The sequence below is a fragment of the Centroberyx gerrardi genome, chromosome 9 (genome assembly GCF_048128805.1).
Source record: "Centroberyx gerrardi isolate f3 chromosome 9, fCenGer3.hap1.cur.20231027, whole genome shotgun sequence".
NCBI classification, from domain to species: Eukaryota; Metazoa; Chordata; class Actinopteri; order Beryciformes; family Berycidae; genus Centroberyx; species Centroberyx gerrardi.
The window spans coordinates 8,679,913-8,705,519 of NC_136005.1; the positions used below are offsets into that span (position 1 = coordinate 8,679,913).

At 41.2% G+C, this 25,607-nt stretch overlaps 2 protein-coding genes across 2 annotated transcripts in view; one reads left to right on the plus strand and one right to left on the minus strand.

The window, feature by feature from the left end:
• obscna (obscurin, cytoskeletal calmodulin and titin-interacting RhoGEF a) overlaps window positions 1–14,908 on the plus strand; it is a 45,218-nt gene extending 30,310 nt beyond the window's left edge. Inside the window, exons 51-79 of the mRNA XM_078285643.1 lie at window positions 282–395; window positions 664–831; window positions 1,046–1,148; window positions 1,245–1,374; window positions 1,471–1,576; window positions 2,925–3,033; window positions 3,378–3,511; window positions 3,592–3,704; window positions 3,791–3,959; window positions 4,532–4,619; window positions 4,710–4,910; window positions 5,048–5,108; window positions 5,215–5,292; window positions 5,392–5,564; window positions 5,825–5,851; window positions 5,966–6,118; window positions 6,365–6,410; window positions 6,534–6,611; window positions 6,891–8,649; window positions 8,903–9,031; window positions 9,166–9,279; window positions 10,006–10,173; window positions 10,504–10,609; window positions 11,071–11,310; window positions 12,135–12,358; window positions 12,486–12,500; window positions 12,768–12,864; window positions 13,596–13,745; window positions 14,064–14,908. Of these exons, the coding sequence (XP_078141769.1) occupies window positions 282–395; window positions 664–831; window positions 1,046–1,148; window positions 1,245–1,374; window positions 1,471–1,576; window positions 2,925–3,033; window positions 3,378–3,511; window positions 3,592–3,704; window positions 3,791–3,959; window positions 4,532–4,619; window positions 4,710–4,910; window positions 5,048–5,108; window positions 5,215–5,292; window positions 5,392–5,564; window positions 5,825–5,851; window positions 5,966–6,118; window positions 6,365–6,410; window positions 6,534–6,611; window positions 6,891–8,649; window positions 8,903–9,031; window positions 9,166–9,279; window positions 10,006–10,173; window positions 10,504–10,609; window positions 11,071–11,310; window positions 12,135–12,358; window positions 12,486–12,500; window positions 12,768–12,864; window positions 13,596–13,745; window positions 14,064–14,244 (5,234 nt within the window). The 3' untranslated portion in view covers window positions 14,245–14,908. The remainder of the gene's footprint in view (window positions 1–281; window positions 396–663; window positions 832–1,045; window positions 1,149–1,244; window positions 1,375–1,470; window positions 1,577–2,924; window positions 3,034–3,377; window positions 3,512–3,591; window positions 3,705–3,790; window positions 3,960–4,531; window positions 4,620–4,709; window positions 4,911–5,047; window positions 5,109–5,214; window positions 5,293–5,391; window positions 5,565–5,824; window positions 5,852–5,965; window positions 6,119–6,364; window positions 6,411–6,533; window positions 6,612–6,890; window positions 8,650–8,902; window positions 9,032–9,165; window positions 9,280–10,005; window positions 10,174–10,503; window positions 10,610–11,070; window positions 11,311–12,134; window positions 12,359–12,485; window positions 12,501–12,767; window positions 12,865–13,595; window positions 13,746–14,063) is intronic.
• A 344-nt stretch (window positions 14,909–15,252) lies between these two features.
• Window positions 15,253–21,260, minus strand: guk1b (guanylate kinase 1b). Its single transcript, XM_071908603.2, has 7 exons — window positions 21,149–21,260; window positions 20,833–20,874; window positions 18,553–18,649; window positions 17,271–17,409; window positions 16,729–16,813; window positions 16,549–16,634; window positions 15,253–15,842 (listed from the first exon to the last, which is right to left on the minus strand). Exons 1-7 carry the CDS (start codon window positions 21,258–21,260, stop codon window positions 15,810–15,812), a joined length of 594 nt encoding a protein of 197 aa, XP_071764704.1. The 3' UTR covers window positions 15,253–15,809.
• Between the last annotated feature and the right edge of the window lie 4,347 nt (window positions 21,261–25,607).

Here is a 25,607-nt window from a genome sequence, read left to right on the forward strand (position 1 = left end):
CAACTTTTGGCTGTGGTCAATAAGGCCGTCAATTCTCCTTGCCACTTTGGCAGATAAATAGCCTGTTTTTAATCAATCTAAGGGATTAAATTGACCTCTGAAATTCTGAACCCACCAATCATCAAGGCTTGTGGACTGAAAGTTTAGTTTCTTGTCCTGCATATTTTTCACAATCATTAAGAATCAAAGTGTTTTGGGGTGTGTTTTTTCACCATATGCTCTGTCTGTATTTTGTGTGTGCGTGTGTGTGTGTGTGTGTGTGTGTGTGTGTGTGTCAACAGGTCCACCAGTGTTTGAGTCACTTCTGTCTGACTGCACCACAAAGATAGGACAGACAATCAAACTGACCTGCAAGGTCTCAGGATCGCCCAAACCAGTGGTCAGCTGGCTCAAAGGTAAAAAAAAAAAACTTCAATACTTATATTGTACCAGTTTTCTTATATGTTGGAGACACACTGTACTGTTAAGTTACAGGGTAGTGTTTTTGTAGCAAACTACTGTTACCTAATAACACATTTTTTTCACTTTATTTGATCCAGGGAAGTTTTGCTGAGCATGCATGCTCCTGCTTGCTCATTCATACAGTTACACACTTTCATGCCTCTACGTTTGGTTTGGTTATGGTCATAGTTTCATAGTTATAATATGATGTCCACTTCTCAGATGGTCTTCCTTTGGAGGATGACCCCCACCACATCATCACAGCGGACCGGACAGGCACCTGCAGTCTCATCCTGGACGGCCTCACTGCAGAAGACTCTGGACAGTATGTGTGTTATGCTACCAGCTCCATGGGCAACGCCAGCACACTGGCCAAGGTGGTGGTGGAGGGTGAGTCTGTGGGCCAGAGAGGTGTTAAGAGCCTTGTCTGTAACTGTAGGTGTACGCTGTGCATGTGAGTGCTGCCACAGAGGAACACGTGATAGTTAGGGCACTATTGGTACTATTACTACTACACATTTTAAAATAAACACTGCTTTTTGCCAGTTTAAGCTTTTCCAAAGTGTAAGGGCACAGACGGCAATAAATTTGTTCCGCTCTCCAGCTCCACCCAGATTTGTGAGTCGGCTGGAGAGTGCTTGTCTGATGGAAGGAGAGGATATCCAGTTCATCTGCTCCACACTCACTGCTCCTTTACCACGAATCAGGTATGGAAACACAGAGCAGATATCACAACAGAAGTTTTTATAGGATTTTAGTTGGTCATTATGTGTGTCAAACGTGTTCATCTTTGGGTCTGGCAGGTGGTTGAAAGACGGCAGAGAGTTGAATGACCAGCAGAAATACTATATACTGAACGACGCCCGGAGTGGAATCTTGTCTTTGACGATAATCAATCCAACAGAGGCAGATATTGGACTGTATGAGTGTGAGGTATGAAACCCAGATCTATAAAGCCTGTAATGCATGTATCAAGATAATCAAGGTAATTTTCTTGTAAGATTCATCAAATATTTTGTTCTGTTTAAGCTTTGGAATGAGTTGGGCTGTGTCAAGTGCAAGGCAGGGCTGTGTCCCGCCTACGTGCCACCGATTAATATTGAGACTGACCAACCGCAGGACTTGTCTCCCAAAGGTAGGACAGCCCCACCTACTCAAGGTAAATATCCTACTCAGAGGATGGAAACCCACGAGTGGTTTCCATCCTCTGGGTTTTCATATGGATGCTCCACACTTGAAGTTAGTTTAGCATCTTTTGAGGAGGGATTAAAGAAGCACATGCCATGGCCATTGTTCAGTTTCACTTCAGTCCACTTCACTTCGAATCACTTCAGTTCACCCTTTGTTACATCACATCATATCACAACACGTTGCAACAATTCACCTCAATTTCCACCTTCAACCATTGTCATTCTTCATTATTTCAAGTTTGTGTTGTCCCATTTTAAGATTTTACTCACTTTTCCATTTTACACACACTCACACCATCACTTCCAACCAGTACTTCCAACTACTGTACCATTCAACATAGACACCATACTGTATTTCCCAACATCCACATCCATAAAAAGACATTGATACATTTATTGTATTGAATGTTTTTGTGTTTTTCATCATGTCTCCAATTTCCAGAGAGGGGATGGATTGGAATGGACTAAGTCATTTTTCTCCATTAAATTGATCTTGGTGGTCCAAAAGTCAGTCCAACCAGTGAGGTGCAATAACTGACAGTGATTGAGACATAAATACAGTATCTATTACTAAACACACTATAAATTACACAGTGATTTGCTATCTAAAAGCATTAGCAAAAACACATCAATCTCACATTCACATAGGATATGCAATAGAATGGAATAGATTAATGAGACCATGTAGATCAGATCATACGTTTGAACAACTTCTGATAAGTTTAGCAGGCTACTGTAAAGGTTGTCTCATTCACATATCAAGTTTTTCTTTGGCTTTTGGACACCAGTCGACCATTTAGTCCATCCATTATCTTTAACCTGTTTTTCATCTTACTTCCCTTTACCAGTCCCAAAGCAGGAAGTTCCTCACATGGACCTTTCCATGTAAGTCATCATTGTCACGGTAACAAATAACCACTCCACATGCATTGATCCCCTTTTTCCTCCTGCCAACGCATGCCCAAATAACTCTTCACTCCTACCAACACGAGATGGTCATGTGCTGGGCAGGTGTCCCCGTTACCCCCCTGTGGGAATGGGGACGGTCCCATGTCCCGTTGATGTGGTGGGTTAGTGGGGTTACCCCCTCAAGTCTCGAGGTAAGAAATGCATTATCTCCGTCCTTGGTCTGTAAAGGTACTGTACTTTCTCAGCTTTTCCTTTCTTTGTTAAGCATTTTGGTCAGGCAGTATTGTATAACATTACAGGTCAAGGCAAAATTAAAATTCCTATATTTATATTTAAAAAAAGAAACATTTACATTCTGTCTGAGTGGCATTTTGGTTTTCCTAGATGCAGACTCAGAGGGCTGGTCCACTGCCCTTGTGAAGAAATGGTTACAGACAGACATCAGCCCCACCTCTATTGCTAAGATGCTCTTCTCTCCTGGATACCCTGAACAGTGAGTTCAACACATGTTGGGATACCACCAAAATTGTTGCATGATGGAAATTGATTGAAATAGATGAAATTGAAGGAAATTGTGGCATCGAAGGAAATTGACATCAGACATAAGTCAAATCCTGGTAATTTTTTTCTTGTCTGGTTGGTAAAAGTTTCAATTGAACAGCCATTTTGCCAAGTACCATGTGTCACTGGGAGATCCTTTTTAATTGAGAAATCAACTTTATCATCACTGGATGATAAAGTAGTGATTTTTAGAATCCACCAGGTAGTGTGGCCAATGGATAAAAAGTTGGTTTCCTGCCCTTATCAATAGTATTTTTGACTTATCTTTCTCTCCAGAACTGAATGTAGTCCTGAGGAGGCAGTTGCTACCACTGCATCCGTAGGGCAGGCGGTGCAGGAGCCTCTGTATTACCCAGAGGAAGAGGAGGAAGAGCTCTACATCTCAGAGTCGATGCAGGAAATTCCAGATGGTATTCTTGTCACTTAAACATAAGAGCATGACTATTATCATACTTCAAATAGTCACTAAGTGATCTCATTTCCTGTCCAGCTCCTCCCTCCATCCAGGTGCCCACTGAGGACCTGTGTGTCGAGCCCGGCCAATCAGCTACCTTTACTGCCATCATCACAGGACGGCCCACCCCTCAGATACAGTGGTACAAGGTAGGAGCTCTGTACATCAAACAGACTCAGTGTTAATCTTTGTTTTTAACCTTATTAAAACATCACTCTTTCTCCTACGATTGGAGGATGGGGAGGAACTTTCTGCCAATGAGAATGTGGAGATAGTGCAGCACGGCGCCCGCTGCTCAGTGACCATAGTGTGCCCCGAGGGTGAGGACAGTGGCATATACACCTGCTTCTCCTACAGCGACTCTGGACATGCCTCATGCCAGGCTCAGCTTACAGTGGAGGAAGGTGAGACACTTTTCTAAAAATGGTTTAAAAAGTGTTTTACAGACCAGCATAATATCAAACAAGATGATACAGATACATAAAACAGTAAATAGAAGCAATGACAACTGTAAGAACAGTAAAAGAAGAAACAAGTAAAAGAAGAAAACATTGGTAATAAAACATACATCAGTAAATAAAGGCAATGAGAACTGTAAGAACAGTAAGAAGAAGCAAAATAAAATAAAATCAATAAAACAGTATAGTGTAGTTCTTAGCTAAATGTGCTTTGCAGTTAAGTGTATGCCTTACAAAGAGGTCGAAACAAAACCTGATAGTTGGATTAAAACGATCTATGTGCAAAACCTTAATTAATGCACCTTGGGAATGAAGCATGTCAGATGTCTAGATTGTTGTCATTCACTCCTTTTGGCCAATCCCACTGTGCAATGCTCCACCCAGCATTCCCAGTTCAGAACAAAGTATCTGAACCGCCAATGTTGTGAGAATGGGATAGGAAGACTGAATGATGTCGATCTAGGTGGTTGACATGCTTTATGCACATGGACCATTTTTTGGGCATTGTTTCTGTGTAGGTCTACTGGAGTCTCAGGAGAGAGAGGTGGAGCTGGGGAAGAGGAGGAAGTTATTCTCTGTCTATGACGTCCATGAGGAAATTGGAAGGTGAACCTGTTAATCATATTCACATAAACCTCGCTGGCCATTATCTCTGCTGAGATTTGATTTGACCTCCATCGTCTGTCTGTGTTTTAGGGGTACATTTGGGGTAGTGAAGCGTGTGGTCCACAGAAGGACGGGTGAAGGCTTTGCTGCCAAGTTTCTTCCTCTGAAGAGCAGCACCAGGACCAGGGCCTTCCAGGAGAGGGACTTGCTGTCCCGTCTAGCTCACCCCAGGGTGGCCTGTCTGCTGGACTTCTTCTGCACCAGACGCACTCTGGTCCTGGTCACAGAAGTGTATCCTCCTCATCACACGTTCACTACTTTTTTTCCTCATACCGAATTTAGCTATCTGCATGTTTGACACAATACAGCACTTAACCAATAAGAGATTGGTCTGTGTTCAATTAAGAATTCCATAACACCATTTCTAGCTGCTGCTCTCATGGACTTCTGGACCATTTACTGCTGAAGGGATCAGTCAGTGAGAGAGAGGTATAACGTTACATGTATCTTTTAGAAAATTAGAAGTTATTATTACTATTTTTGTCTTGTGACTCAATGTCTGACTCTTGACAAATATCCTGTATTTTCATTTCAGGTTCAATTGTACATCCAGCAAATCCTAGAGGGAGTTGGTCACATTCACAGCATGAACATCTTGCATCTGGACATCAAAGTAAGGTTTTGGGCCTCTTCAACATTCTGTCATTGACTGCAGCAGTATTGTTTTTTTACATGCATTTCTTAATGCCATGTTCATTTATAATCTCTGCAGCCTGAGAATATCCTGATGGTATATCCTCCCAGAGATGAGATCAAGATCTGTGACTTTGGCTTCTGCCAGGAAATAGACACATCCAGACACCAGTACATCAAGTTTGGCACACCGGAGTTTGTTGCCCCTGAGATTGTTCACCTAGAACCAGTCACTATCGCCACTGATATTTGGTGAGTTGAACTAATGATCTGGCTCACTGCACATTGCAGACCCGGGTCAGATAATATTTGCAAATTCGTTTTGTGGTTTGCTTTAGGTACCATATGGGTGGGGTACCAAATTCTGGTACTCCAAACAGGTTAAAATAATAATTTGCATCTATTATTTCACTCAGGTCGCCATCTTAGATTTAAGCCATATTCCACTGTAAACTGGAGAGCAAAAATGAGATGATAGGGCATTACAGAAATATCTTTGTTCTTTCTGTCAGGTCTGTTGGTGTTATGGCCTATCTGTGGTAAGTATCACTGTACTTTTGATAATAGACACCCTCAGAATCGGCAATAGTATATGAAAAAGCTGTGCATTTGACTCATTAAGGTTCTGTTGACACCATGCTGTGTCTTGACAGTCTGATGTGCCGGTGCCCGTTTGTGGGTGAGACGGACCGTGCTACACTGCTGAGGGTGGGGGAAGGCACCCTGAACTGGGACGCCCCTGATGTCATGTACAGGAGCCCTGAAGCCCAGAACTTCCTCCGCATGGTCCTGCAGCCAGATCCAGAGTAAGGAACCTGTTCCACTATTAGTCTTACAGTGCCAATCACCAGTCCAGTCATATGCTTATGTGTAAAATCAGGTCTTTTTGCAGCGGTGATATAAATGTTCATTCTGTGACAATCAATCAATCATGACCTAACATTTACTACCCAAAAATGCAAAAGACGCAATAGACAACTGTGAAATTGTTTTGTTTTGTATTTATTCATATAAGAACAATTCATTAGAGGTATTATTTTCTCTCTGCTCAGGAAGCGGCCATCCGCCTTTGAGTGCTTGAGCCATGCATGGTTCCAGGTGAGATAAAATACAGCACCACACAACCTAGGTGTTTTAATTAAGCTTTACTGTATTCAACAATTCATCAACTCATCACAGACTCATCTCAACTAAATCAATAAATCATTTTGTTGTTGTCAGGACGAACATGCGGGTGAAGACACTGATGAAATCAACACGAGGAGTTTGAAAGTCTTCATCTCAAGAAGGAAATGGCAGGTAAGTCCCCTTCTCTTGCACTATAGCATTCATTGAAACCATACACCCCATGAAAAAAACACCAACAATGTCTACATCTATTGTCTGGTGCTGTGGCTTTGACCCTTGCACTCCCTATTATTGGTTGCTTGTAATGTTGGCGATGTAGGAGTTTAAGCTGATTCTACTGTTGAATTCACTGTACATCGTTCCCGACTGAGAGCGTCACCTAAATGTCTAAAAACTAAACTTATTGTCTAATTCTCTCTTGACCAGTTTCTGTCCCATCTTTCTCCCCAGCGTTCTTTGACCTGCGTTGGTTCAGTGCTCACCCTGAGGCCCATCCCTGAGCTGCTGGACGCCCCGCTCAGAGAGACAGCAGTGACAGTCCCCCGGGAGCCGCAGGAGCACAGCAGTACTTCTTTGAGCAGTGGCTCATCGTCTGAGTACGATGAGGCTGACTCTTGGGACTTCTTCCAGCACTGCAGCCCAACTGAGGAGGAGGAGGAGACCGAGGAGGACTATGACCCTCTAATGGAGAGAGCCCAGATCCCAGAACCTTTTGCCAAACTCCGCCTAGATGTAGAGGAGGAAGAGGAAGAGACACTAGGGGAGGAAGAGGATGGAGAGATGGGTGGAAGGAGGAGTGTACTAGAGAGGAGTGTGAGCAGGCAGTCGGTTGCGTCGTCAGATGTGTCCTGCCAACACACACCTCAGAGGGAGCGTAGGGTCAGCAGGGACAGCAGTCCATCCCTCTACCTATCTGAAGGGGACGAGGGTTCAGGGAGTGAGGGGGGTCGTATCCCCCGTGGCAGCGTCATCCGAAGCACTTTCTACAGCACCTCTCAGCAGCTTTCGCCCATGTCTGCCAGACACATGACGTTACGGGACAAATTCCAGGCCAAAAAGCAGGAGAGAGGCCGCAAGCCGCTCCGCAGAAGTCTTTCAGGACGCCTCAACGAGCCTCTCATCGAATATGTGGAGGATGAGCCAGAAGCCACCCGTGGCCAGAGACGGGGGTCCGTACAGCCCACTATGCAGAAGTCCTGTTCCTTTGACAGCGGAGTTAGTCTCTCCCACTCCAACTTACCCCCTCACAGGAGGAGCAGGTCTCTTGATGAGTCTCGACGATCTCCCAGCTCACCGAAGCGCACAGCAGCAGGTGAGGAAGAAGGCACTCAAAGTCTGAAGGAGGATTTCACAGATGATGAAGTGGTGGGAAAAACCTTGTTGGCGCCTCCAAGCGCTGGATGGGCCACCAGAAGAAGGGGCTCTGTTGCTCCTGTACAGGGGAATCCCATGCTTGGTGCAACATCTGTTGGCTCAAGCCTCCTTGCTGGAGACAGAAGAAGCCCCAGGTTGGATCAGGAACAGATGGAGGGGGACAACCTTGCTGGCTCCCAGGGTTCCCTGGCTGAGTCGTTTATTATGGAGCATGGTGGCTCCGGGTCTTCCAGTAGACTTGGCTCCTGTGAGGAGCTGAGTCATGGTCATCTTACAGCCAGATACAGATCAGGAGCGAGAGGAGGGTTTGATGATCAGGAGGAGCCTCTGATCTCACCGTCCCCTTGTTCTTTCCAGCCGGTTGAGGAGGAATCTAAACCCAGGAGCCTGTTTCCCCAGGCACCGCCGCGGAACCGCACACGCTCCAACCCTAACTTATCCACAAGGAGCAACGGTCATCTGGAGAAGATCCTGTCAGTGACGCCCAGCCCCAGCCCCAGCCTCTCTTCTCTCCAGGCTCCGGAGAGGCCTCCCAGGGCCAGGGACAAGAAGGAAAGCCATGGCCTCCAGAGGCATGCATCAGCTCCAGCCCTTGAAGTCAGACCACCCACAGGGAAGTCACCCAAGCTGGGACTGCTGAAGATCTTCCGCAGGCAGTCCTGGACTGGCCATTCCTACTCCCAGCTGGAGAACACAGGGTTGGGACCCACACTAGGAGAGATCATGAAGCCGGACACCCCCACCATGTCTCTGAGGAAGAAGATGAGAGCTTCAGCCTCCAGCCTGACCAAGCTCTTTACCAGGTCCTCTAGTAAGGAGGACTTGAGTAAAGGAGGTGAGCTATTGCAAGTCATGTTCATTTTATATTATCCTGAAGCAGGAAATTCTGTTTACCAGCATCCACATTGAGAGAAAAATTAACAACATGAGCAACAACCATTATCCTCCTTCCATTATTAGGACCATTATCAGCACTCCTTTACATACTGTATAGAGTACGTACTGTATAGGGTACATTTTGACAATTACTGTATCCAGTCTAATGTTTACTTGTTTTGGGGTTGTGTGTTGTTTGTCCTTTGTCACAGGGCCAATAGTGAAAGGATCAACTCCCAGCCCACCTGAAAGAGAGCGTGGCACTGGTCTTGAGAGCCCGAAAAAGAAGGCCTCTAAACTCTTGTCCTCCTTCAAAATACCTGCATTCAAGAAGACTAAAGGTAAAAAATAAGCTACATTCTGTGCCCTATCTATTTCCACTCCAAAATGGCCTGAAATCCTTCTGTCTTTATTTTGCTATAAGCCTAGTTCTGTGTCTATGTGCTGCTGTCGCCCCTCTTTCCAGACCAGCCAGTCCGTCCCAGCAGGCCTGATGGGATCCAGTTGGATGGAGGTGGAGTCCTGCTGGTGTGGAGGCCAGTCCAGTCCAGTGACCCTGCTGTTTACTGTGTACAGTACTGCACAGAAGGTGGGTGACAGAGATGATACAGCAGCATAGAAGTGACAAACACCTAAAATGTATCTTTAAAATGACGGCTTGTGTTAAGATAAGATTAATCAGATTTGCTGTGTATGTTAGACATATTAAAAGGGTCCTATTATTAGGAATTTATATTTTCCTTTATTACAGTTAAAGTTACTGCATTTTCAAAAATCCATCCTTTTTAACCGGGTAGTTTTGGACAAAACTCAGTCAATGCATCACAACTGGACTTGGTCTGGATTTGCTCCCCTCACTAAACTACTGCTAAAATCACTCCAATCAGGCAAGTTTACAGCATTTGGACTGACAGAAAGCCTCCACTCAGCAGGTTTACATCATTTCAATTAGAGGAGCTGGTGTTGTCGACCAATCAGGCTCCAGTATTGACCCGTTCTGCCTGTGAGGACTAGTCTTCAATTTCATTCAATAAATACCCTTTTAACTAATCTACATTTATTTACAAGACATGAAGAACATTATTTTTATCCTGAGACATAGTTTATTTGAAAACAAAACCATGAAAACTAAATAGTAGTCCCCCCCCCCCGTATGTTGTTTGTAGTAAGTCTTGAGTCAAGGGTGTAAACTTAAGTTAACCTTCAAATTTACGTCAACAATCTTTTTGTATCCAACTATATCACTGCTAAGCCATACTTGAAAGAGTACAGAATGGATTTCACAGTTAATCTTGTATGTGTTGTGCCTCCTCAGGTGGGGAATGGAGGGTCCTGTCAGAGGAGGTGACAGACAGCTGTTTTGTGGTGAAGGACTTACCCAGAGGAGCTTCTTACGTATTTAGGGTGGGCTGCATCACCAAGACAGGAGCAGGACCTTTCAGTGATGCCTCACCACCTGTCGTCATGGCTACGCATCCTGAAGGCAAGGAAAAATACTTTGTTTTTTGTTGTCCTGTATTTGTGATTGTTTCATACTCCTTGATGTGCTATTTTTGATCAGCAATCAGAATCAGCAATCAGAATCAGATTCAGTTTAATCGTCACATTTCCATGTACTAGGAATTTGCCTTGGTGAGTTGGTGTATGTAGCATACAGAAATGATACAGACATTAACAGATACAGTGTATATAGTAAAACAAGAGATTTTACACAATATGCACAATACAACACAGTACAATAGACAGTACAATACACAACAGCTACTATATGGATGGTTACAATATCCCCTATTGAATCCACTCTGTTGTACAGAGACTCACACTCCCCTCATCCAGACTGAGTCTCCAGGGTCAAAGGTCGGTGGGTCAGGACAACAGCCAACACACAAGACCTACAGCTTCCTCTCCGAGATCAACAGGTAGGATTCTCATGAATGAATGTTGCTCTAAAATTACAAGGTACAGCTTTCAAACAGGTTTGTAGCTATATCTTGTCTTTCCTCCTTAATGACCAAAAAAAGTGTAACTGCTATTGATTTATATGTATTTGTTTACTTGATATTATTTCCTTCCTTTATGTTTCCATTCAAACTCGGGTTTGACCAATATGGGTTTTTGAAGGCCGATACAGATACAGTTTATTGTATTGACGCTGCCAATACACGATTTTTTGTGCAGATATTCAATATCTCAAAACTTTTCCACTTTCATGCCAAAAACTGACAAGCAGTCAGTGTTCCAACAGAATTTTACTCTTGGCAAGGTGGAAAAACCTCTTAAACAGCATTTAAACAATCATGTGGCACTAAAACCTTCCAGTGAAACCCTTAATATTGTCATACAACATTTCTCTCTCCCTCTCTCTTTTTGTCTCTCCCAGGGGTCGTTTCAGCGTATTAATCCAGTGTAGTGATGTGCAGAGCAGGCAAGTGTTCGCTGCCAAGATCACTCCTTACCAGGCGGAGCAGAGGCAGATGGTGCTGAGGGAGTACCAGCTGCTGAAGAGGCTGCACCACCCCCACCTGGTCCAGCTCCACACCGCCTACATCACCCCCTGCTATCTGGTGTTGGTGGAGGAGCTCTGTCCCGGCAAGGAGCTGCTCTACAGCCTGGCTGGACGGTAAACTAACACTCAAGAGACTGAGAAACTAAAACCTGGGTTTTCATATCCATAGGAATCCATAGGCACACAAAGGCATTTCCTGAGAAATATCTTCTACGGAAGCATCAAAAACAAAACAAAATGTGCAAAAGTGAACAACAGTGAGTGCTTGTAGCTTTTTTCTTTTGAAAGATAAATAATATCAGGCATCATACAACTGCAGAAATTCACAGAAAATCACTTGTTAATACACATGTAAGCTGTAGTAGATTTTATACAAGGCCTCCAAATTAAGTCTGTTTTTCATCCCCTTATTTCTCCTAAGGGGCCTTTAGGAGAAATAACCCTGACTGAACTGAACACTGTATGATTCCAAAATGAGAAGCTCCAGTTAGTCTCAGGAGATCAAAAAATATGGAAGTGGGCAACAAATTATTCCTATGGGACGCTGCCCAAATTAGCGCCAACAGGCCAAATCTGGCCACCCACAAAACACTTTTTGCCACTTAAAAGTGTTTCAGAGAATGCTATAAGACAATGTATTTGGTCTATTTTGATACAATTTAATCACATTTGAGGAGTAATTTTGAGATAACTTGCATATTACAAGGTAAGTTAAAAAACACTGTGATTACAAAGGGCCTAGAAGACGCTAATGGCCACTTGCTACATTAATAATCAATGTCAAATCTGTTGTTTGTTTTACCCACAACCCATTATCTATATTAGATTTCAGCCTTATGTCAGAAATGTTATGTTTGAGCAACCCTGAACCATTTACTAAAGATCCCTCATATAGTTACGCTTCACAAACATGCCTGTCTGTGTTCTTCCCCTCTCAGAGATCTGTATGCGGAGACGCACGTTGCGGAGCTGCTGGTTCAGATCCTGAGTGCCGTGGACTACCTTCACAGCCGCCGAGTCGTCCACCTGGACCTGAAGTCTGACAACATGCTGGTGAGCGATCGCAACCAGCTGAAGATCGTTGACTTGGGCTCGGCTCAGTCCTTCACACCTGGCCAGCCGCTCAACGTAGAGCACATCCAGGGCCTGTCTGAAAGCAAAGGTATTTACCAAATGATGTACTTCTCATTTGCATTTCAAATAACTTATTTTGATAGCAACTTTGATTTTGAACCTGTGGATTCCTTTAATGTACTAAACCCCTTTTTGGCTGTCATGACCTTCAACAGAATGCACCAGCAAAGGTACACTGTCTTCAACGGAGGACGGATTGATGGATGGAAATAGCTCAGCCTAACCTCACCACCACCTCATGCTCAGTTGATCCTAGCTACTATAGCCTAACAAACACCTAAGTCCATTTTCTTATCATTTTTTTTTTTACCCATTTCTTACTGATTTGAATAATTTTCCTAGTAAATAAAATTCAGCATGTGAGTGAATATGGCATTGCCAGCAGGAGCAGAACTCTTTATGAAGAATGTCCTCTGTCTGTCTGTCTGTTTCGTCAGGTTACATCGTCCTTCCCAAAGCTCCGGAAATCCTGGAAGGACAAGGTGTCGGGCCTGAGACTGACATCTGGGCTGTTGGAGTTCTGGCCTTCATCATGTGAGTTTAGAAATGCAGGGAGGGTTAGCTGAATACACTAAATATTATTAATGCTTGTTGGTGTAAAATCCTACAAAGATGAATTCCAAAATGAGATATCCGTGATTTGATAAATGTGATGCATAGTCTTGAAAAATGTCAGACCAAATTATAGGACTTTTTTTTTAAAAGATAGCAAAATTGTAACACTTCTGCAGATTGAATCCTCCATAATTTAAAGATATTGAATGATGATTAGATAGTGATTGTTTTCTGGCTTTCATCGTGTAAGTTTAGGAATGCAGGTTGATTAGTTGAATACACTAAATTTTATTAATGCTTGTTGGTGTAAAATCATTCTATTTAAAATAAAAAATCATTCCAAAATGAGATAATCATCATTTGATAAAGGTGATGCCTACTCTTACAAAATGATTGACAGCACAAAATCAGAACATATCATAGCACTTTCTTGAAGGATAGGCTATACACTGCAAATTTTCAAGTGTTAATAAATATTGATTAGACTCATATAAACACTGGTAGTGTTGGTTTAAACACTTTGAGGTTTTTTTTATTTTTTTATTTTTTTATAATTTTACTGTGTAGCAGGTAGCTAGAGTCCTTGGTTGACTATATAAGTAACACTTATACAGAATGAATCCTCCATAATTTAGAGATATTGAATGATGAATTTTAGATGATTTTAGGTGATTTTTTGGGGGGGAATTTAACTCTTCTTTGTTGTCCAGGTTGAGCGCAGACAGCCCGTTCCACGCAGACCTCAGCTGGGAGCGAGACAGAAACATCAGGAAAGGGAAGATCCAGTTTGGACGCTGTTACCCCGGACTGTCAGAGGGAGCCATAAACTTCATGAAGAGTAGTCTGAATAACAAAGCCTGGTGAGCGTCTCTCTTTATATGATTATAGTCTGGCTGTTAACTAAATATATGTGCACACTGACTGGATTCAAGCTCCCATTACTTTATAAAGTTTCAACCAAACATTATAAGTGCATAATATTTATTAGTGGATTAAGAATCCAGTGTTTTTTTTTCCATTAGTCTAATTTTAGGCCTGAAAGTAGGACTAAAAGTGTTGGATGTGCACACTTCCACTCTTGAAATCTTAGCTATCCATCACCAGATCAAAATGTTTGTTTTCTCCTCCTAGACGTTATGATAAAACAGCTCAAATGTTTTATGGGGTTTTTTGTCCAGGGGGAGACCCACAGCAGCTGAGAGTCTCCAGAACCCATGGGTGCGTGGCCATCGCACCCCCACCAAACACAGAGACTCCATGGTGTGTTTCTCCACAGACAAGCTCAAAGCTTACCTCAAGGAAAGGGAGGCCAAACGAGACCAGGTCTGCACCAAGCTTCAGGGTCCCTTCTTCCAGTGAGGTGAAGAAACCCAAAACAGTAGGATTTGCTTTCATCAGCAGAGTTTCCTGAAACTATGTTGGTCCTTATAACCAGGAAATCTCATCTCAGCTGAGTTCAGTTCAAATTGTTTCTGTGTGGCTCTTTGCTGGCTAGCTGGAGCCAGGTCAGATAGTTAAAATTGTTATAATATCCTTTGATTATGAAGATGTGATGTGTCTTAATAACTGTTCAAAGTGTACATATACAGTTGGTTGTATATGTCCGAGTGTGCTGCATTTTTCTTGCTTTGGTTTTTATGGAAACATATCAGGGATAAGATTTGATCTATGCAATGAGTGCATACTGTTGCATGAGTTGTAAAGTCTGATGCTGTGATACGAGAAACTATTTTGTTTTTGCTTCTTTGCTACAGTGCCAGACAGATGCACATTTTTGGCCTTATGCTGGCTGTGATATTACAAAGTGAAAAATGTTTGCAGCTTCTTTAGGTATAAACCAGATATTTCTGAGTGATTTATTATTTACAGATTTACATGTTCTGCCATATGGTTATAATGTATAAATGGAGAAAATAGCTTGAAGAAAACATACTTCTTATAGATTTTACGAACGTTTTAAAGTTTCATAATACTAATATTGGGTCGCCGACCCACCTGAAGGGCTTACTGAATGAGAGACTAATTAAACTGCACAGAAGTGATCGATCATTGTCCCCATATCATTTATTCAACCCCGGTTGCATACAAACACACAAACATACATGCAAATCTTTTCAGTGCAACAAAAACAGGGATCTGATCTCAGGTGCACAGGTGACTTCCTGCATGTGATCTTTGAATGAAATGCAGCATGTGAGCTTGAGTCTTTTCCCTTTCAGTTACATATCATATTCATCCACAAATATTATTCAAATAGTATAATATTCAACAATACCCTTAACTATGTGTGTATTTATTTCTACAATGTCAGAAACTACTAGTAGGACAAATAATTTAAAGTGTGATAGAAATTTCACAGATGTATACAGATTTTTCGCACAGTTTTATGAACAATCTTTGACTATTTTCCACTTTCTATACTGTATATGACTGGTGATATCGGCGTGCGTTCACAGTACAGCTTGACTACACTCCACACTTTAGGTTAGGGCAATGCAACACAGAACCTTTGATTATAAAGACAAAATGTAGCATCAGTTTTGGCAGTGGTTCCTAGTGTTTTTTTTTTTTACATGGCAGTTGAGCCAGTTGGCAGAAGTGTATGGGGTTTTCACTCCTAGATTTTGACCATTGATCGTACTACTTTATCACGCGCCCCCATTCTCTTCGTCAAGAAAATAACCCTAAGATCCTGAGACCGTCTTTTCCACCTGAGCATCATATATTTGAACATGTGACTGTGTTGAGCAAACCTCTGACCACATTACTTAGAGGGTAAAAGAAAAAAGAAACGTCTCTCGGGATGAGAGTTTATTGCTGTGTATTCGTAATCTGTAAAGATGGAGTCGTTCAGGCCAGAGTCGAAGGCGTTGGATCTCCTGGAAAGGATCTGGCAAGAGAAAGACTGGGCTGCTGTTCACCTCTTATGACTTGGCCTCCTGAACTTTCTTAATTTCCTGTTGAAAGAGAGATGAGGAATACATTTTATATTTTAGGCATTTAACTAATGGTCTCGTCTAGACCAACGAATGATAGTTGCAACAATAGAGTATGTTTGAATTTGTGGACCATCAGCATTAGAATTAACCAGTAGTCAGAAGTGCGATGGTCTATGCAACAGTGGGCAGACAATTAAAAATGTCTACATGTTTCTAAAATCTTCCATTATAGTAGAGAAGTCCTAAGTAAATACACTACCAGTCAAAAGTTTGGACACACCTGATTGAATGTACTATGATTTTCATCATCTTAAAGCCATTTTGATCTAAAGGCTTACGCTTAAATACTTGAAATTTGTTTTTTAGACAAATATAAATAGTGAAGTTGATGCCTACGTATGAATTTCTTTCCAAAGCCTTTGCCTTTCCATCAAGGCAAAGGGCGGCTACTTTAAAGAATCTAAAATATAAGATAGTTTTGATTTGTTTAACACTTTTTTGGTCACTGCATAATTCCATTTGTGTTATTTCATAGTTTTGATGTCTTTACTATTATTCTAAAATGTGGAAAATAGTAAAAATAAAGAAAAATGTGGTGTGTCCAAACTTTTGACTGGCAGTGTAAATAAGTACCAGAATACATAAGTGATCATCAATTCCAACATCAGCTTGCATTACCAGTCAACCCAAACAGAGGATTATGTTGTCTTGTGGTTTTACTCACATCATTAAGGATATCTTTCAGCTCCTCGTAGGCCTTGTCTAAGTCATCGTTGATGATAACAACATCAAACACTCCTGGCTCATTACCTAGAAAAGAGATTTGAGTCAGCTGTTACCTTTAATCCAATATTCTTCCCTTCAGTAGATACTTTAGCAGAAGTGATAAAACTGAAAAACTCACTGAGCTCCATGTCAATGCGCGCTGCCTCCAGGCGTTTCTGTAAACTTTCCTCTGTCTCTGTCTGCCTGTCCCTCAGACGCTTTTCCTGGGCAAGGCAAAGGAACAAGACATTACCTTTTGCACTAGAGCTGCACAATAAATTAAAAAAAATATATATCAAAACAGCAATAATGACTACTGCAATTTAATAATTCCAAGAGGCTGATAGATTTTTTTTCTTTGAGGAAAGATGTTAAAGACAGCTTTCTACACAAGGTGCCAAATCCCTGGCCTATAAATTAAGTTGCCCATCAAAGAACTTTTATTCAAACGAAGATAATCATTAGCATCTCATCCTTTTACCCTCTCAATATTTATGAATATTTTTTAAGAAAAAGCTTTGTCCACATGTATCACAATTCATATTGCGATCACGATATTCTGAAGAAAAAAAAATCAAACTCTGATATACAGTATTGTCTCAATATCAAGTCGATAACAGTGAATTTGAAAGCTATTGAAATGGAAATATTGAAATACATTGTGTAATGTTGGACTTTTACCAGGATCTCCATGGAGGGAGGCTGGATAGAGATGTAGATGGGGTTCAGGTCGGTCTCCTTAATCTTCTTCACCCCCTGGATGTCCACGTCTAGGATGCAGATGAGGTTCTGGGCCTGCACATCTTCTATGGCAGACTTACTAAATAGAGAGACCATGCATTGTTACAATATAAAGTTATATATTTAAAAAAGCTGTCTAAATAAGCAGGACTGTACATCTGATGGGGGTTGATAAAGGACCAACTAGCCACTGTGTTGTGTGTAATCGCCTAACTTTGTTCTCCTCACATGCGGCGGCTCAGGTAAGAGGATAGTAACATTGATCCAAGCCGCTCAGCATTCACTGACTCTTACTGCAGTGAGTGTGTTATCTTCAGAATAAGAGGAAGAGATTAAATGTGACACAGAAGGTGCTGAGCCGCAGCGTTGCTCTTTTTGACCTAATAGAGGATAAAGCTCCATCTGTCACCAGACTATTATGTAGCCTCCTGATCCGAGCGGCCCAGCCTCAGGACGCTTTGTTATGCAAGAAGGCAACAGACTGAATTTCTACTGAATTACTACTTGGGTTCGACTGATATGGGTGATACTGATACTTGTGTACTGAAGCTGCTGATATTTTGTGGCAATATTCAATATCTTTAAATTTGACCATTACCATGCCACAATTTTACAAGGATTCAGCCTTTTCTCCAGAATTGTATTCTTGGCAGGGTGGAAAAGACATGAAACAGTGTTGAGACCATCAACATTAAAACTCTTCACTGAAACCCATATAAATTAAGGGTTAGCGGCTCTTTAAGGCAGGGTGACCCACATCACCCAGTCATGGTGGGGAAAATCTGGGATACATTAAGCCTTTAAAATGAAGAACTAATTTACAAAAGACTATTATTGAACAATTGCATGAATAAATCAAATGTGCAAATAAAGTACAATTTCATTTCAGATTTTATGTAGCAGTTTTTATCTGTTTTTATCTTTAGCTGTGGTCAGGAAGGAGCCTCCATCATATCAGCAGTGGACAACATGACTGGCTGATATCTGATATTTACTAAAAGACCAATATCGGCCTGATATATTGGTCTAACCCTAATTACTAAAACATTTACAAGAATTTGTCATAGTTTAGTTTATTTCGACAAATATAAAATGAGAAGCATTAATATACAATACCTCTAAAAGATTTTCAAGGATGGCACATCAAAGTCAACACAATAGTGCCTCACACACAGTCATCACTTATATTCACATATCACTTTTTCAAAGGAGAAATGTTTACCTTGTTCCATACATGTTGCCAGAAAACTCGGCGTTTTCAATGAACTCGCCTTTGTCAATGCCCTCCTGCATCGCCTCTTTGGTTGTGAAGTGGTAGTCTGGAAGATGCAACATTAATAATGAATCTAGTTCTGCCATGAAAATAGGCACAATGGAAAGAAATGATTTAACAGAGAGGTGATGCAAATCAAATGAGTGTTCGCTACAGTTTAGTGAAGGATGACCCCATTTACACCACAATGAGAAACAACATCAAGGTGAACACAGACAAAATGAAAGAAAATCCAGGCACAAACGCTAATCTTGGTGTGTGTGTGTAATGCTTGCTGGATGCTGTTTTCAGTTATTAGACAGTATATTGATAAATAGCAGATAGTGTAAACAGATAGGCGTGCAATCCTTTTCTATGGAAAAAGTACATGCAAAGATGAGAAATAGGTGTTTTTGAAAGATACTTTCTAAACATGCCATCATTATAACTGTCAGAAAGCATGCCAGCATGTTATGTTGTCCATATCAGATCCACAGGCCTACTCCTTCACAACATCAAAACCTCTGGGGATCTAAAACAGTGGAGTTGTAGAAATAAACAAGTTACTACCACTAAGACCACATCCTAATGGGCACTGTGATAGCACACAATCATTAGCATGACAACATGAAAGAGTCTGCTCAGACTGAAGTAACAATCTGAAGAGAGAAGCAAGGCGTCTCGCTAGATAGGGACAGGCTGTGCTGTAAACAAATAGGTTTACCTGAAAAAGTTGTTTTTAAAAATCACTCTGGCAAGTCAACTGCAATGTTAGAAAAGTTCTATGTGTGAAGAAATGTTTGTCAAAAATCTCATACCCGCCAGAATCCAGCAAAATCCCCTGTTGTTTTTCTGGTTTAAAAAAAACATTTATACACTGTCCAATATTTTCAGTTAACAAAACATGAATAGCTGCTATTATAAGATTGCTATCTGGAATAAATAGACTAGCCATGTACTCTTGGGCTCTTCGAAAGGAAATCACTGATGTAATCCTGTTTCTCTCTGTCTCTATACGTCCTCTCTGCATTGAAAGCAAGATTAAACCAGACCAGAGGATGGACATGATGAACTAATGTGATAAAATGTTGGATAAAGTCATATGGATCCTATATAAAAAAAAAAGATGCACTTGTTGAATTATTCTCCTGTGATGCTAATGGTTGGTTGCAAATCACCAATGCTTCATCAGCCACTGTGGGAAATGGGCAGTAGAGATATTTTGTGGATACAAAGACGTCATGGGACTGGAAATGGGAATCACTACCTCGGCATCACAGGGGGCTATTTTCAAAAGCTTTTTACTCCAAAGTGTTGACTGATCTGAATTCCTGAGATCTTTGAAAATTGTTCTGTTTTTTGCCACATGGCAAGATCCTATATATGCGGCAATGTGCCAGGATGATGAAAGTAACCCCCATCCCTCTGCCTTAAAACTGTGATCAGGAATCACACTGAGGTCACCTTTATCTGTGGTTTCTGATTCGTTAGGACACGAAAATGAGGTTGACATTTCTATGTCTTCAGAGGATAAGATGTCTGCTACGGGCAGTAAAGTAGCCCCCAGAAGCATGGGGAGCTTGTTCAGCCCTATGGAGAAAACAAAAAAGGCACAGAAAAAGGTTGATCCCTCTATATGAAGGGAGTTCTACAGGGGACAAAACCATTTGTGCAGTTCACTTGGGAGTAAGAAGTATTGTGGGCATCATGTTGGTTGGGCAGGTAGGGGAGGCAGGTGGCTGGGAAACACATGTGGTAGGTTTTCCTGGCAACAAACAAATGCAAATATAGCTGAGTCTCCTGATTGCCCCGCAAGTCATTGTGGGTATTAGAGTCTTTGTTTTTATCACAAAACAAGTTCAAATGGCTGTATTTTCGTCAAATCTCAACATAACAACATGTGGCTTGGTAAACCTGTAAAATTCTAAGTGGATTGATTACTTTGTCAGGATTTTACAGAACTTTTTGGGCAAATTTAAATGTTTTTTATATGTTAACAACTTGGCCATTTTTGGACTGATCCCTTAGCTTTTCACAAACCAAGTAAAGGCAGACCCAATTAATGTACTTGTCAAATTTCATGTCATTCTGACTGTGGTTCATGAGAAGATTTTTAAAGATTTTTTTTTTTTAAATCCTACATTTATGGGTGATATTATGGCTCCTACAGGCAAAAACGTTCAGCATGTGCAGATAAATATCAGATTGAAGGCGCTAGTTAGTAATATTTTTGAGCCAATGCTACTGTACCTTTGCCATCTTCCTCTCCTGGTCGAGGTTTTCTTGTTGTGTCTGTAAGGAAAGATTTAATCATTAAAACCACCCTACAGATAAAGTAACAAATCGTCAGTGAAGTAAATATTAAAGTTGAACCCTGAGATGCAGCAAAAACCTCAGATTTGGATCAGGCAAGAACATTAAAACATACACTAGTGTAACAGAAAATAAACGAGCCGATGCAGGATTAAACAATCAAGCTGAGCGTGTGTGACCACAGCTGACTCCCGCCCTACTTCCACCCCAGGCAGAATGTTGAAGCCAAAAGCCGGCTGGCACACAAACGTACGTGACACACTGAATCCAAAGACACCCTCATGATCCTTCAGCAGCCTCTTCATCAGAGTGCTCTTCCCTGCCCCTGAGGGGCCGCTCAGCACCACAGGCCTCGGTCCGGACATCGCTCTGAGAGAGAGACAGACAGACAGACAGACAGAGAGAGCCGCTCAGGTCTGTGCCACAAGCAGATTAAAATCAGATCTTCTGTGCCAGTATAAATCCAGCCTTAGAGGTGTAACAGCCATTTTTAGAATAGGGCATAGGGCAGGATGAGTCACTTTATTGTCGTGCAATTTGAAAACAAAAGTGTGCAAATTAACATTTTTGGCCCCCTGGTAAAAGTGGAGAAACCATACCACCCACACATGTATCACACATGACACCAGAGACACATAACACATCGCTCCTCTCCCACCTTTAAAGCAATATTCCACTTAGTTTTAAGAAGGGGTTATTTGGCACTTGACCGCCATGGAAACCATAATGAACTAATCACCAAGATCGGATGCAACTGGACGAGTTTGTAGAGTTTGAATGAGGCCACGAAAATAGCCTGAAAATTGACATTTAACACGTTGGTAAACAGATTCAACAACTGATCCCGTTTTTAAGACAATAAAGCCAGTCATTGGTCCATCGTCATCTTGCATTTCTTTTCTTGGTTTACACAAAAATTAGTATTTAAAAATAAAAGTAGATCCGGTCTCCCAAACAAGAACTATCTCTCCTAAATGGTATCCCGTCGCTATGTTCTCTTCTATCAATAAAAATGCGAAATTCTGTTCTAAAGCGTTGGACCCGCAGTCAATTGAAAATCACAGTAGCAGGAATATGTTCACAAATGTGTTAAATGTCAGTTTTCAGGATATTTTCGTGGCCTCATTCAAATGAGTGGGAATAAAAATCTGAACGCTACAAACTCGTCCATAGTCATATTATATTCTGGTTTTCATGGCGGTCAAGTGCCGAATAACCTCCATGTTAAAACTAAGTGGAATATTGCTTTAAATTAGCACTGCGTGGCCAGATTAGGGCTAAATAACTCATCTCACAAGCCAACTTCAAAAGAACTCAGTCTGACCCAAGTGGTCTAAGGCTCCAGTGCTAATGCTAATCCTTTGATCCCGGGTATTAGCTACTCTTAACCACAACACTGGCAGGAGGAAACGTCCCGACACGCACAGACAAAGGGTTAAATGCAGACTTACAGTCAACAGCAACCAGGGCAGTTTTGCTGCTCATGATTTTAATTGCCACTACTAATTAATTAACACTTTAAAACATCGACTTCCTGTTTCCTTAATTAAAATATTAAACCCCCATCCATTGTCCTGATTGCTGACTGTTTGGTAGTGGCTAGTTAGACAACCAGTGGCTCTGAGGTTGCTTTTAAAAATGGCTGTTAATGAAGTCATGGCAGGTCAGTCAGGAGGATTAATTGGATGGGGTCCAGGACAGGTGACCCATCTACCTGCACTGAGAGAGGATTGATGTTTCCGGCACACTGTTGAGTCAATTAAATTAGAATCTCCATTAACACAATTGCTTAGTAATCAGGATGATGTTATCAGCTTCACCTGTGCATTTACATTAGAACAGCTAAAGAGAACAAAAATATCCAAATCCATTGTTTATCAGCCCATTTTGCGTCTTGTCTTCAACAATGTCTGTGCTACCATTTATAAGCATTAAATTCTCATAACACTTTTTTAATCTGTTAGTAATTATGTAAATGTGTCAAATGACAAAGTTCCCAACTATCAAAGTTTTGCTATTTTTTTACAAAATGCTGCCTCCAATTTAGGTTTCTACAGTGATTTCACAGGAATAATTAACAGGACACAAGTTCAGTCACTGTTCTTGATGCAGACCACTTAAAACCAGTCAGCAGCACACATATACTAGTATACACACACAAAATCACTATATCATGAACTTATAATGAGCTGTATATTCAGCTGTACGGCTCACAGTGCAATTATCATGCACCTTTCTTTTGTTTATTTTGAGGTGAGGTTTGTACAAGCGCTTTAGTTTTGTTTTTTTGTTTGTTTTGTTTTTTATCTCACCTGAAAATACATAATTGGATCTCTTCTGTTTTTATAGGTTAGATTTTTTTTTTTTTTTTTAATTACTTTGCTTTGTTTTATGCAAATTACTATTACAATATTTACTAATGAACAACTATCATTACATTCCAAGAATTTAACAAGCCAAGTCAAAAGTTCCCCTTACCTTTTCTCGCAGTACCTGTACTGTGTTTGTGGTAGAGACGTCTCACAGTGATTGAATAGCAGATGAGTCTTTGGCCAGGCTGTAATGAACTGTGTACAGTGAGAGTGTGCTGTGTGTGTGTGTGTGTGTGTGTGTGTGTGTGTGTGTCACAGATTCACTGAGGCAGCTCAGTGTCAGTCTGAATTACCACCGCCTCCCATCAGCTCAGTGACCAATCACGTGTGTGCATGCTGCCTTGTTTTTATCCATACCATCCGGTCTGGGCCGACGCTTTACATAAACACTTGGTTCATGTCAGTGTTACATCTCTCTCTGTCTGTCTGTCTATCTATCTATCTATCTATCTATCTATCTATCTATCTATCTCTAATGAGACATCAGAGACCCTTTGATAAAGCCAAATCCATTAACACTAGAAAGGCCAGTGGATTTTGGCTGTGGAAGAGAAGGCCAACAAGTCATCAGTTTAAGGGGGGATAAATATAATTATAGCCACTATTTTCTTCTATGATTTTGAAAATCCAAAAACACTGGTTTGTACATTAAGTGGTTTGTACATTAAGTGGGTCTAGGAAAAGTCTTGGAGGGACATTTTGCATGCTGAGGTATTTCAATTCTAAAATTCAAAACAAAGCAAAAATAAAACTGTCAAAACTTTTTAGTGTAAATGAGGAAATAGATGTAATTAAGGGCAGTGTCAGGGCAAACCATCATATACTATAGACTATTTAGGTATTATATAACTGACACACGTTTTACGACGCAGTCATGCACAATTCTGATATCGTATATATGGTGGCTGGACCCTAATGACAAAGTCCTGCTACTGACTGTAATGAATTCCTCCCTTGCTTTACATTTTCTTTTCCTTCTCCTTTCTCCTTCTCTTTGCGGTGAGATTTAACCTCAGCTTAGAGTCGCAAGGCTTGGCAGGGCCTGAGTGGTCGAGCGTCCCAGAGGCAGTAAAGGCTCAGAATAGCAGGGTTTAGTGTCCCCGGGCTCCATCTGAGCTGAGATGGGCTCGGCCCGGCTAATCCTGCTCCGACCCACTTCTTACAGGACGCATACAGCACATACATACTGTACACCATAACAAGGCAGTGGACCGGCCTGAGCGACACGCTGCCTTGGGAAACCTGCTGTGTTTTGATCCTGGGAGTAAAAATGACCCCATGCACAAGGGCAACAGGTCAACCCTAATCCATGTGAACTTCCATGGATTAGAACGACACTGGTTGCTACTTTAGATTTACTAGCTACTAGAGCTGAACAATTAATCGGAAAAAAAAATCTAACTCAAAATAATTGCTTAAGAGGGAGTTTCGTCCAAACTGGATTTCTGAACAAGGCGTTTTGGAGCTCCAGCTAATATTTGGTCCATGACTCAAAACCTTTCATCATAGTAAAACTCAGTAAATCCTGCACACTGACATCTATTTTTTTTTTCTACTTTTCTTTAATTTTAAAGTTCTAAAAAATGTATGACAAGAAAAACTTGTGATGAGATTAGAGATGTGATTAGATTTTTTGTCAATATCTTTCAGCCCTACTAGCTATTTTCCAAAACTACTCAACCAAGCTGAAACCAACTGAAGCATGAAATAGTTACATTACCCACACATTTAAAAGATTTTGTGAAGCGTCAGCTTTTTAGACACAAGTTTTATTGTAGTAACATTGATAAAATTAGATTTAATGATCCTATACAAAGAAACACATCAATGACAAAAGACAAAAAATGAGCCTGAATTTCATGAGACTACCGTTATGTTTCCAACCTACAGGAGCTAAACGAATAAGAAGATGATCTAAGCAAAGACAAAACTCTGTACAGTAAATACAGTCGGATTGTTCAACTAGTCCACATCATATACACACACCATTCCAAACATACACAAAACTATGTACATGTGCTTTGCATGTGATTTTACTATTTGTTTTTCTTCATAAAACAGACAAAGGATTACAAAATTGATAAATATTGTCCCAAAGCGTTTTCCCATATGTTTTTTTTTTTTCAGTGCCTGAGCTCTCGTTGTAGTTTAGTGTTAGATGCTTCTTCCAATCTGGGCTGAAGTTGCAGCAGGAACATGAATACCGCATAGGGCTCTAATGGAAGGTCAAAGGTCATGTAGGCAGGTCACACTTGCCGTGAGGTTGTCCAACTGTTGGGGATAGGAGTGGGGGGGTGGGGGGTGGGGGGTTAGGAGTACATTGACAAACGGGTAGGATCA